A 17,115-nucleotide genomic window follows, 5' to 3' on the forward strand; every position below is an offset into this window, starting at 1 on the left:
TTCAGTTATTTGAAAAGTTATTACAAGGTTGCTCAATGTTCTACAAATGCAAAGAAGCCAGGGATTCATTTTTTTCATTGATCAACCAAACATGTTTCAAAGGCTTAGTGAAAAAAAGCAGTATTAAAAAACAATAAGAAAACTAAAGGTAGCATCTCATATCAAGTATTAAGCTCACACCATTATCTATAAGTTATGCAATTTCTTTATGTCAACAAATTTGTAGGACCAGACCTAGTATTGTTCTTGTTTGATTCATCTTAGGTAGCAATACACAGATTGAGATAAATCTTTAAATTGACACTCGTAATTTTTAAACCCCCTCCTTTCCTTGCATTCTTACATATAAGGCTAACTTATTGTGTCGCATATATGTTTGAAAACAGCATCTTCCTTAGATTTGATTTCAAGTAGTTGAGATGATGAAATATAATCCCTTTATGGCGTAACCATGGCAAAAATGTGTATTATTTGGTAAGCAATATTGCAAAAAAGTGGGTTGAAAAAGTCACAAATGACCCCAAAAATTTGGTCAAAAGTAGAATTTCAATACATTTGAGCGACATCTTTTCTAAAACCATTAACATCTATCTATCAACAATTCAAATAAAAAGAGTGCACTCGCTGAAATATCTAGCCTTATTTACAAACCATTGATATTATGTGGCTAGTCCTTACCTAAATAGAAAGCTTAACTACTATCACATAAACTTAACATGATCAAAGAAAATGAGGTCAAGGCCATATACACCAAAAGAGATATACATGTACACCTTACAATCATTCAATACTGTGATTTAGTAAAAAATGACCAAATACCATGCCAGGCAGACATGAACAGCTAACAATCCTTTCATATAAGTTAACAAATATAGTTGACCTATTGCTGATACTAATAGTTTAGGAAAAACAGACCAAAACACATAAGTTTAACACTCAGCAATGAACCGTGAAAATGAGGTCAAGGTCAAATAAAACCTGCAAGACTGACATGTAAATCATAAAATATTTCTATACACCAAATATAGGTGACCTATAGGATAAACATGTAGTACATGTATTAGAAAAAAAGACCATAATTCAAAAACTTTACTTTGACCACTGAACCATAAAAAAGAGGTTAGATGACACCTGCCAGTTTGACATGTACACCTCTCAATCATTCCATACACCAAATATAGTAAATTCCATACAGTATAAGAAAAACATACCAAAACACAAAAAAATGAGGCGAAAGACACCCATTTTTTATTTGATCATTAGGAAGATTTATGAGAACAGTATCTAAAAAGGTATCACTCAAGGGCATTGCAATTCTAGTTTGATCCAAATTTTGGGGGGATATGTGACATGTTTACCCCCCTTTTTGCAATATTTTATTGTAAATAAATGCAGAATGTTGCCATGGATACACCCATTTAACTTTTGAAAATCAAATCTATGGAAGATACTGATTACATAAATATGCACATGTACAACACAAACAGTTAGGTTAATGTATTAGAAATCCAGGAATAGGAGATAAGACATTTTGTGGCTCATTTTTAATTTTATTTTCTAACTGTGGAGTGCTACCTGAACCATGAAAATGAGGTCAAGATCAGATGACACTTGTTAGTTGGACATGTACACCTTACAATCCTTCCATACACTAAATATAGTAGACCTATTGCTTACAGTAATAAATGTATACGAGATATGGACTTGACAACCAAAATTTCCCTGTTCCGCCGATCCATGAAATGAGGTCAAGTGAAAACTGTCTGACAGACACGAGGATCTCTAAAGGAACACACATATCAGTATAGTTATCCCATTACTCATAATAAGAGAGAAATTAACAATACAAAAAAAGTTTACTTTTTTTTTTTAAGTAGTCACTGAACCATGAAAATGAGGTCAAGGACAGTGGACATGTGACAGACCAAAACCTCGTAATATAAGGCATCTATATATAAAGTATGAAGCCTCCAGGTCTTCCACCTTCTGATATATATACCGGTAGCTAATATTAACTAAAACCGCCATGGCCTCCAGAGTCCAAATCACTATCCCTATGTAGATATTTCAGCGACAAAAGTTGCAGGCTTGACAAAAATCATACGTTTCAGCTAATTTTTTGATAAAATTGATTTCAAAAGTTTGAGCGTTTTTTTGGAAACATTACAATAATTTCTAGACTAGGTATGGATGTTGAAAAAAAATTAATCCATTGAATACATTATTATTTAAGTATAGTGCTAGCTTCTGATCATTTACATGATTTTACAGATAGCATGGTATTTATATTTAGTTTGCAACAATGAGCTTACTTATTAATTTCTTGTAGGCATCATCACTTTGTTATCCCCAAATCTAAAGCTTTAACTTTTAGGACCATATTCATAATGAAATGAACTTCCAAATTCTGAATGCTACTAACAACAGACAAATTTTTCTTGTGCTTTACTAACTATTCAACAAAATATTTGGTAGCCATTTTTTGTAATTTGCAGGTTTCAAGTAAGTTATTTTAAAATTTTGGTACTTAGAATCAAATGAAAATGCACTTCTTATTACAATTTAACTTTAGTGAACTATGAAATCATAGCAGAATACTTACACTTAATAAGGCAGACTAAGTTTTGTAAAATGCTCAATTTTTAAAGGTCTGCCACCTTAATTAGGGCATTTTCACAAGATTACAATTTCTTTTTATAATAATAAATTTCCCTTTTTCTCCATGTTTTCGAAAATGAAACCCTGAAAAAAAATTCAGATTTTAATTTGAAATAGCAGGTGCAAATTGCTTCAAGTTACTGTAAATTGGCTCATTTTAGAGCTGTTTTAAACTTTATAATTCTAAGTTCCATTTCTGTTCACATTTTTCCTGTCAATGATTCTGATTCTCCTTATAAAAGATTTAATTTGCAATTTGATCTTCATTGAAAAATTAGCAAAGATATGCCCCTTGAGAAAAACATTAAGTTGAATTCTATCAAGCTGTTTCAAAAGCTTGCTGGTAATCTACTGTTCAGTTGATTTGGATAATAACATAAGGAGATAGAAGTGATGATTATGTATTACAACAGCTAGACCCTGTCAGGTGAAAAGTTAGCAAAAACAATTATCCCTACGTGTTACAATTGTTTCTTTGGGCCTCGTGGTAGCCTATTGTGTAGAAGGACATGGGTAAGAACCCTGACTGGTTCAAATCAAAGATTTTTATAATGGATTTTGCTACTTTTTCACTAAGCATGCAGCATTACATAGAAACAGTATAGACTGGTTGTCTTGAAGTCAGAATTATGTCCCCTGGTATGGGACACATCTTTCTGCAACTATTACCTTGTGAACTAGCACATTAAAATTATAACCGCTTGTGTTTGTTTAGAACAAAGCAGTTTTATATAAATATTACATTTAACATGTTCTTGGAATATGCATCCAATTTGCCGATAGAAGTTGAGCAGCCATCCATCATCATCTTCACCCATGTATCACTAGATGCTGGACATGGTCAGGCAACACAATAACAACAAACAATGACATTTTATCATTTAATGCAAAATGACATTCATTACCACATATCATTCATATTGATAACAAACCATTCCTACTTACATGGTTAAATACACAATCATTCATAGAAATGCAACAAGGAGCATATGAACAGAAATATTATTATACAGAATTCACATTTTCTGTCTCGTATTAAATTTTTAAATTTTTGTTTAATTATTAGAACAAGCCTGAAGTTATTAATAGTGCCAAAGACTGTTAAAAAATCCAATAAAAAACATTGTGAGCAAATGTATACATTGTTTATTTCAATGCTTTAGGTTATTTTGTGTCCCACTTATCATAAAATGTGATTTTAATGAAAGGTTATCATTCGTTTTAACAAAACAACTTTTTTTTATTTCTAGAGATCACTGGGGAACAAATTAAAGTCAAGACAACATTTATACGTTGACATCTTTTACTGTAGAAATATGCTTCACATTTACTTTAAAAATGTCTAACAATCAATAATCTCTTAGCACTATTATTTAAACAACCTTTCTGATATACTTCAAAAACTCTTGAATTACCAAAACAAGAAACAAACAATAAAATGTGGTACCAATTATAATTTTTACTTTATTTTACACTTGTTATAAGACAAATTTTTTATATTGCACATGATAAAACTATTAAATTCAACAGTTTCAGAATGTTTCATTAATATTGTTGTGTCAGTCATAATATTTTTCATTAAAGGGGCACTAGCTACGAGATATATAAAAAATCAAAAGTATGATTGTTTTTGTTCAATCATTAATGAAAGTGAAATAGTGAAATAATAATTTATTTTTATCAGCTAAAATGGTTCAATTTTGTAAAATTAAGCTCATAAACATTGATAATGAATTATTCACTTGCAAGTGAATAATTCGACCTCATTAAATCCGTATTCAAGTGAACTCCAATTTAACCCGTAGAAAAAGATAGAATAATGCATGCATTGTCCGTGTATGGGTATTTAAAGGAAAAGAATGTCAACATTGAAAGTGAAACCAAGGTAAATAATTTGATTAACTTATTCAATCCACACAAAATCATTCTCATAAAGGTAAAAAACGATGATAAACATTAATTTTTAATACAAAATTTAACAGACCTATAAAAATCCAATTGCATGAGTTTCTTAATCTATTTATATCCATGTTTATGTTTACATTGCTTATATGGTCATATACGATTAATTTGATAGTTAATTAGATGGCTACGAAGCTACAACTTATTGAGACCATGTCCTGTAAATTGTTTATTTTATACTTTTGGTGGTTTGGAAAATATTTTACATTGTTATAAATAAAATATGAGAATTTGAGTCAAATCGGTGACCATGAATTCAGCAGCTAGTGCCCCTTTAATCATGTATTGATGTTTCAAATAACATAATGCTAAATAATAATTTTTCAGGCATAATCAGCACTGATGATTTTAAAAATTTAACATCCATGCTTAAATGGTTTGACAAACATAGTTAAGTTACAGTATATAGCTAAGATCAGTACATGTTTGGAGATCTGAACATGCCTCCTCTACTGCCTCTAGTTCCACCTCGTGTACTACGTGGAACAGGACTCCTGCCTCTCTGACTAAACTGTCCTCTACCTCTCTGTTGATTATGACCTTGATATGGAGGCTGTCCTCGTCGAGGTGGACGTGAACGGAATGACGGACCAGTATGACCTGTTTGTGTTCTTATGGCAGCACCAGCTTCCCATACAATTGGCTGTATCTTTGGCTTTTCTAAGGAGAAATGAATGGATTATTTTTAGTCAAACTGGATGATTTTAAAAGTCTGTTTCATAACATTTTATATTTTTTTTAACAGATACATTTTCCACTAATTATAAGACAGATTTATTGTCTACCAATTATTGTTTTTAATCATAACAAGAATGTGTCCTCAGTACACGAATGCCCCACTCGCACTATCATTTTCTATGTTCAGTGGACCGTGAAATTGGGGTAAAATCTCTAATTTGGCATTAAAATTAGAAAGATCATATCATAGGGAACATGTGTACCAAGTTTGAAGTCGATTGGACTTCAACTTCATCAAAAACTACCTCGACCAAAAACTTTAACCTGAAGCGGGACAGACGGACGAACGAACAGACGGACGAACGGACGGACGCACGGAAGCACAGACCAGAAAACATAATGCCCCTCTACTATCGTAGGTGGGGCATAAAAATTCATGAATATGATATTACTACCGAATAAAAAATTATTAGTAGTCATAATCACCATTGTAATGTATAAGACAATTATTACCTGACCTGTAAAAGACTGTTGTACTCAATTAAATATTAATTCACTCAATATATTATTAGACATATAAATTATTAGATTAACTTATTGCACATATGTTGATGCTATTTACATATGTTGATGATTTTAAAATATATGTTAATTAAAAAGAAGGATTTTTTTTTTTTATTAAATAATGCCTGAAAAAGTTTATCAGGCAAAATCTATTTTAAATGAAATCTTCATCAGCCATTAGTTCTTAGTTTTTACTATTAACCGAAGATACATTGTTGATCTTTGATAATCTGTTTAATTTACCCCTCACAACAAATGTACAATAAAGAATTTGTTATGCTAAAAAACAACCACCTTACTTATGAACTGTGTGAACTTTATAGCATGATATATAGGGTAGAGTCAAATTCTTTATTACCTTGAACTTTACAGTTCGTCAGTGTGTCAATACAATTTTTTTTTTAAGTAAATAAGTAAACAGACAGAGAATATTCACTTGTTTGTTGAAGAAGACTGTACCTTGACTTCTAGATGTATTTTTGTATCGGTTGGATTACTAACTCATTAACATATCTTTTATTCATTTTAAAAAGGGTATAAAATAACGTTTACCATCTGATCTATCAGATGTGTCGTCTCTAGATGCTCCGTCTTGTTCTCCAGAGTCAGCTGATGTTCCTGGCTGGCCATCTGTATCATCTACTCCTAAAAGTAGTTAATATCATAAATCTTATCTTCATAATGTGAATGTTGTCTAAATTTAATGCCAGATGCAAGTAAAATAATAGTTTGTGGTAGGGCTACCATAAACTATATCATATAGAAGTATTTATCTAGTTAATTCAGAAATTATAGCATTCATTTCTTATTGCAATTTGTGAAGAATGATTAAATTAAAATCTGCGTACATATAATTACATCAGATATCCAAATGTGTGCTTTTATTTTTCCAATTCTCACACAATCGCATAATTAGCAGTAACAAGAATGTATCCCCAGTACACGGATGCCCCATCCGAACTATCATTTTCCATGTTCAGTGGACCGTGAAATTGTGAGAAAATCTCTAATTTGGTATTAAAATGAGAAAGATCATATCATAGGGAACATGTGTACTAAGTTTCAATTTGATTGGATTTCAACTTCATTAAAAACTACCTCGACCAAAAACTTAAACCTGAAGCAGGACAGACGGACGGAAGCACAGACCAGAAAACATAATGCCAATAAATGGGGCATAAAAAGAATCTCGCAATTATTTCTGAATTTACAGAATGTAGTTTTTCAGGAACAGCTTAACATATAAATATAGGTAATTTACAAGAAAGAACAAAAAATAATTAATCATCACATTACCTTGAGCATTGTCACCAGTGTCTGTAGAGTCTGGCTCTGTCTGTTCCTCTAAAAGTCTACAAAATATACAAACAGATGTCATGGCTAGTCAGACAGTCCAGCTATATCTCAGCTAGTTTAGAGTGATAAATTTCATGGCTTAATTTATTCTGTTTAGTTTAACTAAAACTAAACTTTTTGTAACCCTCACTACAGTGCATTAATAATTCCAAAAGGAGTTCCTGTTGACAATGTTCAATGAAAAATGTGAATTACTAACAGTAACTGGTACTAGACTAGTAACGGGTACAATTTCATAGTTTAATTTCAAATTCGTAACAGTTCAGAAGATTACACTTTTTCTTGATATTTGTTTTTCTCCCATTAAACAGAAATTCAACGATATTTTAAACCAAACAACCCTGACATGAATATTTGTGAAGACTTGTCTAGTGCACGAACAGTATGAAATACAGCTAATTTTATTATATTTAATATACAAACCCTGGTACATCTTGTGTAGAATGACTTTCCTCTGTTCCTTGAGTAGATTCTGTGGCTGCCTGACTGGCTGCTGCAGCTGCTGCCAAGGCTGACTCACTGATTGATACTAAAATAAATAAATATCAATGAATACATCTAGATAAGTCAGAATTAAAGTTTATTGATTATATTCACCTTTTTACATAGGAAAACAAGAGATGTGTATTTTTGATTGTTGTTTTTTTGCTGTGTTTTAATGCCACTGTTAGCTACCTTGGACAGTTTTTATTGAGCGAGGAAGCTGGAGTGAATCACCAACCAAAGGCAGGTAATTTTATAATCCTTGTCAATTTAGATTGGACCTAATAGCCATTTCCTTTGTCAACCCTTACTATAATAATATACTATGAATTTAGATTTATAAATGTTTTACAAATTTTCCTTGTTTTTGTGGCTCACGACAGACCACATGTTTTAATGTCAAATGTAAAGCAACCATCTTTTTGATATTTAAAAACTGATGCATGATGTTCATGTAATTCCTAGATTCATGTTTATTGCACTTATGATAGAACTAGTCTGATTGAAATATTAACTGTTGGAATAAATTAAAATATCCTATTATATATTTTTATCTTCTCGGTCACACAAATTAATATCTCATGATACATTTTTATCTTCTATGATACACAAATTAATATCGCTGACTATATTTGATTCCACTGTAGACCTACCAGGAGCTGTTGTCCTAAGTGGAGTACTAGGTACACTTCTTCCACTACCCTCCTGTAACTGTGATAAGTCCATACGAGTATCATCCATTCCACACGCTGCAAATAAAAAATATAAACCTTACTTAATAAAAAATATACAACAGATACTCTAACTTACTCCAACACAATTAATCTATTTGCCAAATTTCTGTTCACCTGTCATTTTAGAATGCTAAAAACGGCTCAAAATCTGATATCTAATATTTCTTATCTTTCAATATTTTACCTGAACTATTAACTGATTAATTGATCTATTAACATCTATTATTATCATGTTTAAACAAGCATTCATTGTTTTTCACCAAAACATCTACAGTTAACAAAAAATTGTCACAACAAAAACTTATTATTTTACATCAAATAAACCCTTGTTCTGATTGTTCTATTAATCAAATATTAGTGTATCTTTTCCATTACATTGAACTTAATATTTATATTACAAGTTAAACCAACCTCTTTGTGATTCTAATTGAGCCAAGTCTGAATGACTCTCTGATGATGACAATCCAAAAGTAAATCTTTGCTGTACCATTGGTGAACTGTAAAATAATTCAGATTATACTGCTGTTACAATTCACTAATTTGTATAATTTAACATTTCATAGTATTTTTGTGGTGTAAATTATTAATACCTGGTGGCTGCATTTTTCAATACATCTAGTTGAATCTAAGCTTTAATAGATATAAGAAGATGTGGTATGAGTGCAAATAAAGGTGTAATACCACCATTGATTTAACCTATTAGTCTTTGTTAAATTTGCACTTTTCAAAAAATTGTGCAGAATTTATCTTTTTTTCAAATAAAGGAATACTTTGCATGAGTAAAGTTTTATCCTGTCCAATACTATAGAAAAAAAAATCACATAACATTTCATTACATATAAGAAAATAACCATCACTGGAAGTTAACCAATCAAATGTCTCCCCTTATCTTATCTGTGTACAAGATTTAGTAACCATGTAACCTCAAATTTACAAAATATTCTATAGAAACCCCAAATAAAAAAATACTGGTGCTTTGAAATACCTAAGACATATGTTTATGACACAGAAAAGTTTTACTGCAATAAACTGTAGGATTTATTACCTACAACTGTCAAATTCAAGGCGATATTTTCATTTGACCTATAACTGGATGTACCACAATTTGGTGGTATTACACCTGAAACAACTCTCCACCCAAGTCACAATTTGTAAAAGTAAACAGTTATTGGTCAAAGTACGTTCTTCAACATGGAGCCTTGGCTCACACTGAACAGCAGGCTAAGAAAGGCCCAAAAAATGAATAGTGTAAAATCATTAAAACAGAAAAACAACTGTCTAATCTATATTGAAAACAAGAAATGAGAAACACTTATGAACCACATCAACAAACGACAATCATTGAACATAGGGTTAACTTTCTCCTGGCAATCACATTCGTTTGATGTTACAAGAAATATTAATAGGGGGTCTCATTGGGGGGTTCTGATCCCAGATCCCGCTTATGATTCTGTCAGATTCCTGTATCCCGCTTACACTATGTACATAAGCAATTCTCCTTTATTTTGCAATTTCCTGTGTCCCGCTAGACTTCATTTCCGGTTTTCACGGCACAATAATTTGACTTTCACATGTCACGCTTACGAAACATTGGTAATCCCGCGTCACGCTTAGACCCCAATGAGACCCACCTTATACATAGGCAATTCACAAGTTCAAAACATCATTCATTTTAAAACTAAGTAAGACTTAAAGATACTGTCTCTTATAGTACACGTTTTTGATGCATTTCCATCAAAAACTTTGGTTTTAGTGAATATCATTCGTGCGTTTAGGGGCGTCGTCACTTCCGTTCCATCAGTAAGTGGTTGGAAAACTATAAAGCTATATTGCACGAATTATTCAGCAAATTGAATTCTCATAATTGTCTTTCAGCACAGCTCTCATTAGGGAATTGTAATTAGTACCTAATAAACAAATATTATTTTAGTTTATCCTGCACAATGAGGATCACTAAGAAGCTTGATGATACAGGCGATCCAGTCTATCAAGTAAATGACGTCACCAAGGGGCGAATAATTGACAAACAAACTCGAAAGTGGTCTATTGAGAGTGCAGAGAATAACCCTACAATATTTGGTTTTAAATTCCAAAAATATTCTCACGTTTTTTTCCAGTGCTAAACATTTGATCAACATATAAATTGTTTGCCAATGAAGTATAACAATAAAATAGTTAATACCTGATAGCTTCAGCAAATCCGTCCCCTCTCATAGGTATATATAAAGTTGGTGTACTGGGTACTATTCCATCCTCTCCATCTTCATATCCCTGGCTCTATATACAAAATCAAAATACTGTCTTATTTTACTTTATACTCATATCTGTTGCATGTTCATATAACCAGAATTTAGATTAGGCTTTAGAATATATAAAGTCAATAAAACAATACTGGTATTCAAATAGCGTCATCTATCACAATCATAATAACCCTAGCTCCTTTTTGAGATATTTGGATTTTAAAAAATGCTGGGAAATGACTGACTCAGACTTTTTCCTTATATTTGCCTTGGTTTTATTTGTGTCTTAAATTGAAAAAAAAGACATCTAGAATCTGGCTAAATTTTCATATGACCTTTTTTGAACTATTGAAGTCTTACATGAAAAGAAAAATAGGTGAACTATTGAAGTCTTATATGAGAAAAATTGGTGTTATGGGGCAAAATCTTTTTTCCTGTATCTAACGAAAAAAACAATTCGTTCGAAAATCTGACATAAATTTTCCTAAACCTCACCTAAGTACATTCTTGAGGATATTTTGATATAACAAACATAGGTATGTCATCTTACCCCAATTATAAAGGGAGTTAACTGTGCCCTAGTGACAGATGTCTGCCTTTCGATTGGTTGAGCCTGTTGTTGTAGCATCACTGGTTGGACAGAAACTGTATTTGCCTGTGTAGTAGGTTGGTTTTCAACTTCTTGAGCCTCCATTCTAGAATCCTCTTCATCACTCTCTATAAAATAAGTTCGACATTGTAATGGCTTCATTATTAACTTTTAAAATTGAATAATAAAAAATCCTCCCTATGTATACAAATAGTTCTTTAAGGTTGCACTTGTTATCAGCAATATTTTAATAACAATAAAACAATGATTTCTAAAATAGAGCAAGATCAAATGACATCAGATGTCAGATGGCATACAGTCATTATAATGAATCTATATACAACACTTTCATGTGTAGTTTCTTAGACTCCGACTCGGTCATTATTGCAATCTAACAACTGAACTGTTTAGATGGGGTGAAGATCAAATCACTTCTTCCAGACATTCATGTATTGTTAACATTGAACTTTTGTAGACAAAAATGTTGGCACTTTTAATTACTCACCCATTCAGCTGACTTAATGCTAGACTTTAAACATAGCATTAGAGTTTTGAATCTGTAGATTCATTATTTGTAGAAACAGGACAAAAATACCAAACACAGAAAAATTTAAACTGGTTACTTAAGAGTTGAAATTAAGGTAAGTTTGTTTGTAAATTTCAATCAAACCTAAACCATATGGTGCAATGAGGAAAAAACACAGATTGAAAAAAATTGAGATATCCAATATCATATGAATATATCAATTTTCCTGCAATTCCACTAGTTCTGCAAGAAATAGGAATACACAACTTCTAATACAATACTGATTCAAAATTAGACAGAAATGGCATGAAATTAAGTTTTCCCCAAACCAATAAAATTGATACCAACAAAAATTAACAAATCCACAGTATATCTTAATTGTAAGTAAGTATAACATCTGACCTATAACGACTACAGCATCATCATCATCCTCTTCCTCCTCCTCCTCATCTCCTCTCTGATCATCCTGCATGTCATCTTCCTGCTCCACAGAATAACCCTCCTCTTCCTCCATATCACCATCCTGCTAAAGACAATTCAACTAGATAACAAATATGTTAAAAGGGTCCCCTCAATATAGTTTATTTAAACCTTTCTAATAAGTTAGATTAAAAACTATTAGAAAAAGTTTAGCTAAAACTCTTCTAATAAAGTTTTATTTCCATCTGTCAAGTACTATAAATAATTTTACTAAGTAATAGTTCATACCTCTAGGCATCACAGTAATAAACAAAATATCCCATGCTTTATATTTGAATTGACATCTTTTAAACATTCTCAGCATTATGATATTACAATTATAACAATTTTTTCATCTACACTAGAATTTCCACACCCTGAACCATTTGAAATCATCTTTGTTAACCATTTTGTAAAATATATTGATATCTTTATTTTACCCCTTGATATTCATCTTCCTGTATTGGTTCATCTCCCTCCTGAGCATCATGATACTCGTCCATATCTTCGTAAATATCTACTTCTTCTTCCTCGACCTCATCCTCATCATCACCCTCATTCTCATCCCCATATTCTTCTTCACCCTGCATTTAGAATTTTGTTCAAATTGTTCAGACTATCAAACTGTATAATTTAGAATTAATTTATACCAGAACAGTGGATATCACAAAAGTGAAACAATACTGTAAACAAGGCTAATAGAATATTAAAGATTCCCAGTATACATGTAAGACAGGTACATTTCTGTATGCACATCCTAAAATAGTATAAATATCTCTCTTACTGTTAAGGAGTTGGCTTCCATGAGACTATTACTACTCATTGCAATATTGAAGAAAGTTAATTTCATTATTTCCCCTTTGAACATATAGGACCAGGATCATATATCTTATGCACATCCTGAGGTAGTGTTGGTAACTGTGTAGTATTTTATCAATTTCAGAATATCACATTAGGAGTTGAGTTTACATGAGACTATGATTGCAACATTGACAATTATCTGCTCTTTTTCTCAAATTATCAACATATAAAAACATTTGCTTTGTTTGTATTGATGAGACAAATTGTGACATGCACAGAACATGTAGTGTAGACAATGTGGTCTGCACAGAACATGTAGTGTAGACAATGTGACCTGCACAGAACATGTATTGTAGACAATGTGACCTGCACAGAACATGTATTGTAGACAATGTGACCTGCACAGAACATGTATTGTTGACAATGTGACATGCACAGAACATGTATTGTAGACAATGTGACATGCACAGAACATGTATTGTTGACAATGTGACATGCACAGAACATGTATTGTAGACAATGTGACATGCACAGAACATGTATTGTAGACAATGTGACATGCACAGAACATGTATTGTAGACAATGTGACATGCACAGAACATGTATTGTAGACAATGTGACATGCACAGAACATTTATTGTAGACAATGTTACATTTTTCACCATCATAATTCTAACCAGGGACTGTTGACAAATGAGATAAAGTAAAAACTTATAAGAATTATTCCTTATTATTTACTAGGTAAATAATACTTACACTTTCCTCATTATCTTCATCTAGTATAATAATACCATCTTCATCATCAGCTTCTTCCTCTTCCACATTGGCTGTGCCTACATTCTGAGGAGGAAAACATCACTATTAATAACATTACAATTGCCCAACTTATTCAGATAGTCTGAGGAGGAAAACATATTTCTATTACTAAGATTACAATAAGCACTAATTGTTCAGATAGCGAATACCAAGATAGATAAATAATCTAACATTCGTATCACAGTAACATGTATTCTTATTTCACTATGTACATGTATATCTGACTGTATCAAGATAGAACATTGATAAATTAAACATATAAATCATCAGTCGATACATTGTTTGCATGTTAACCCTTTCACCAACTAATCCCAGTTTACCAGGATTCACCCTTCAGACAGTTGACGATGAATCCTGGTTAAACGGTAACTGAATACCTCTTTTATATTTCTCATCAGAAACATCGACTTCATGGGTCGGGGACTAAGAAGCATATGTCTGTTTTAAATGAAAACAATCATTTGTCATGGTAAATGAAAAAGAATAAAAGAACAGAGCTTCAATGTACCCTGCATTGCACATATTTTATATTTCCAAGGGGCATAAATCGATGGTCCACATTATAAAATTTGTCTGAGGTAGTGCTGACATTAACCTATAGAATAAGTTTTATAAAAATCTGGAAAGAATTGTAGCTATGAGAGCGCCAACAAGACCAGATGTAAGGGTGGACGTAGGGATACCGGGACAGAGAGACGCCCAATATTTCCATGTCCCCCAAAATTGCATTATGTGTGGGACAACAAGCATACATCTGTATTTGAACAAGAACAAGTTTATGAACAGGAACAGAGAAAATTATGGTACTTACATCTGACTGCTGTTGTGAACCTGCTATATCTTCTTCAGTGAAGGTCTGTTCAGAAAAAAAAATATAGTTATTAAAACAAGGTTTAAAATAAATATTCTATTTCATCACATGGCTAATATTAAACTAAGTCCATCATTAAACTCTTAGTTTGTTCATATTTCACAATGTAAAATCACTTAATGATATGATGTTGTGATTGTTTTAAAATAGAGTTCCAAAATTTCTCAAAGCATCAATAACAAAAAGAAAATTGTCTTCCCCACTAGTTCAACCTTAAAAGGACACTTTTTTGCTCTATAATAATGTTACAAATCCCCCCAAACCATCAACAAAAACTGCATCATAAAACAAATTGTTAAATGTGGCATATGACAGTCTAATGATGTGCTTATCAAATATGATGTATTTAAATAACTACCAGTGTTGCAGGTTCTGATGTCTGAGTTTGGTCATCTGCTAGACTTGTTAGCGTCTGCTCCTCTGTTTGTGTTTCTTCCTCTGCACTTAGGTAATCTGGTAACTGTTCCTGTAATCTGTCTGATGATTCTGTGACCACTATACTGGGTATCACCTGAGCTTCCTGAAAAAACAAACAAATATAAAGATTTTAATTATTGTTGATAATCTAATAATTCCCTAGCTGTATCCTATAATTCTTAATGTATCAAATATCCACGAAAATACAATTTTTTTTTTATCCACGGAAATTGGTATCCACCAAATATGAAACCACAGTAGTTTATAAATAAAATAGTGTTAATAAAAGGTTTAGATTTTTTTTTTTAAATTTGTCTTTGAATCATCAGAAATTAACAAATGTACAATGGAAAATTCTAGTGCTTTTTTCTTCTGTGACTTGCAATCCATATGTATTATATATATTTAATCAAACACACTGTGAAAATATCTAAATCTAATATGAAACTACTGTAAATTTCAAATTTTTTGTGTGCATTTATTATTGCAATTTTTAAAGAATTGAGTTTAGGCAAATATGCATACAGATAGATTAATGCATCAGATATCAGAATGTTAGTTTTTATTATTGCGATACTCATCCAGTCGCATTATTTGCAATAAATGTTTGTTAATCCTATACCGTGACATATCAGTATCATGGTTGACCTGGTAACACCTACCTGATGTTGTATCACCTTTGACCTTTTAGCTTCAGTTTCTTCTTCAGCACTGAAAATGATTGTAAAAAACATATTTTAAAAACTAAATACTAAAATGTAAGTGGAGCACAAAATTTAGAAATATGAATAAAGGTATCAGTAGGTTTTTAAAAGGAAACAATTTCAACCAAAAAAAAATCTTTTTAGGATGTATAAAATTCTCTCCTACTCATAAATACAGGAAATCCATCTTTTCAAAGTTTGCCTCTAATGAAAAAAACATGAAATAATAATTTTTAAATCTGTTATGGAGGTTAAATTTAATTTAACTGCAAGAAGGGCTTGTGAAATTTAGGTCATAATGACAGCATTTCATGGGATTTTCATCATGTGATTTATTTAAAACTGGACTACGTGATTGCTAGTTAAAATTAATCACAGAAATAACTTTAATCAAAGTTGCTTGCTGCATGAAATCCTTCATATTAAGCTACACACAAAATCATATGGCATTAATTTATCACAATCTAAGAATGTGCTATGAAAACACAATCTATTAAATGGCAAGGGTATTCAGTTAGCTGCCCCATAAACAATGTTAAAATTAAGATCTTAAATCCTTAGGCAAAATATTTTTCAAAATAGTTTTAGTAACCTATCCTCTCTTGTTCTTTTAGTTGCTCCTTCTCTACTGGTTCCTGCTGATGTGGATGGCTGTATTGTAGGTTGTACCAGTGTAGTTGCTACGGCTGTCTGAGTCATGGGTGTGACAACTGTCGTCTGCTGTACTGTCGACTGTTGGGGTTCTACAACAACAGTCTCTGGTTGTGATGATTCTGAATCTGGTAAACTTTGGTCTATAGCAAGAAGAACAAAATCAATTAAAACATACCGCAGCTAATAAATTTTTCTCCATAAAGGTACTGATAACTGTCTGTAATGAATTTAGAATACTTGATAAAAAAAAAATGCTTGGAATCAAATGATGTCTAATCGACAGAAACATTAAGAGTTATTATAAATTTATAACAAAACTTTATCATTGATCCATTAGTTCAAGTTTATATTTCACTATTGCAGTAATTTGATATGATGATCTCCTTTTTAGATACTAGATATTTAATTGCTACGGTGACCATTCATATTACAGTAAAAAGATTTCTGTTTTTGAAGATACATTTTTTAAGGTCAAGGAACAATACATGGGAGATGTCACAGATTCTGGTAAAATTTTTGTTACAACTTTAGGACATTTACGTATAACTTTTAAAGTTTACTTAACATGGAAGAATATAAATTTATGTTCTGTAAAATTGAAC

General features: G+C 31.6%; 1 protein-coding gene across 2 annotated transcripts in view; it reads right to left on the bottom strand.

Annotated features, from left to right (window-relative positions):
* Nucleotides 1-3,525: 3,525 nt before the first annotated feature.
* The window catches only part of LOC139517446 (nucleoprotein TPR-like), a 59,698-nt gene continuing 46,108 nt past the window's right edge, over nucleotides 3,526-17,115 (bottom strand). Inside the window, exons 48-62 of one of the 2 annotated variants that reach the window (XM_071308493.1) lie at nucleotides 16,452-16,653; nucleotides 15,818-15,866; nucleotides 15,097-15,258; nucleotides 14,679-14,723; nucleotides 13,808-13,891; nucleotides 12,690-12,833; nucleotides 12,193-12,313; nucleotides 11,226-11,392; nucleotides 10,618-10,712; nucleotides 8,847-8,932; nucleotides 8,355-8,450; nucleotides 7,642-7,747; nucleotides 7,159-7,214; nucleotides 6,415-6,507; nucleotides 3,526-5,280 (exon numbers count right to left, since the gene is read on the bottom strand). In XM_071308493.1, coding sequence (XP_071164594.1) covers nucleotides 5,036-5,280; nucleotides 6,415-6,507; nucleotides 7,159-7,214; nucleotides 7,642-7,747; nucleotides 8,355-8,450; nucleotides 8,847-8,932; nucleotides 10,618-10,712; nucleotides 11,226-11,392; nucleotides 12,193-12,313; nucleotides 12,690-12,833; nucleotides 13,808-13,891; nucleotides 14,679-14,723; nucleotides 15,097-15,258; nucleotides 15,818-15,866; nucleotides 16,452-16,653 — 1,751 coding nt within the window. In that variant the 3' untranslated portion in view covers nucleotides 3,526-5,035. Of the gene's footprint in view, nucleotides 5,281-6,414; nucleotides 6,508-7,158; nucleotides 7,215-7,641; nucleotides 7,748-8,354; nucleotides 8,451-8,846; nucleotides 8,933-10,617; nucleotides 10,713-11,225; nucleotides 11,393-12,192; nucleotides 12,317-12,689; nucleotides 12,834-13,807; nucleotides 13,892-14,678; nucleotides 14,724-15,096; nucleotides 15,259-15,817; nucleotides 15,867-16,451; nucleotides 16,654-17,115 lie in introns of both variants that reach the window. The other variant, XM_071308484.1, reaches the window with a different exon arrangement.

Source organism: Mytilus edulis, chromosome 1 (genome assembly GCF_963676685.1).
Source record: "Mytilus edulis chromosome 1, xbMytEdul2.2, whole genome shotgun sequence".
Classification (NCBI taxonomy): domain Eukaryota; kingdom Metazoa; phylum Mollusca; class Bivalvia; order Mytilida; family Mytilidae; genus Mytilus; species Mytilus edulis.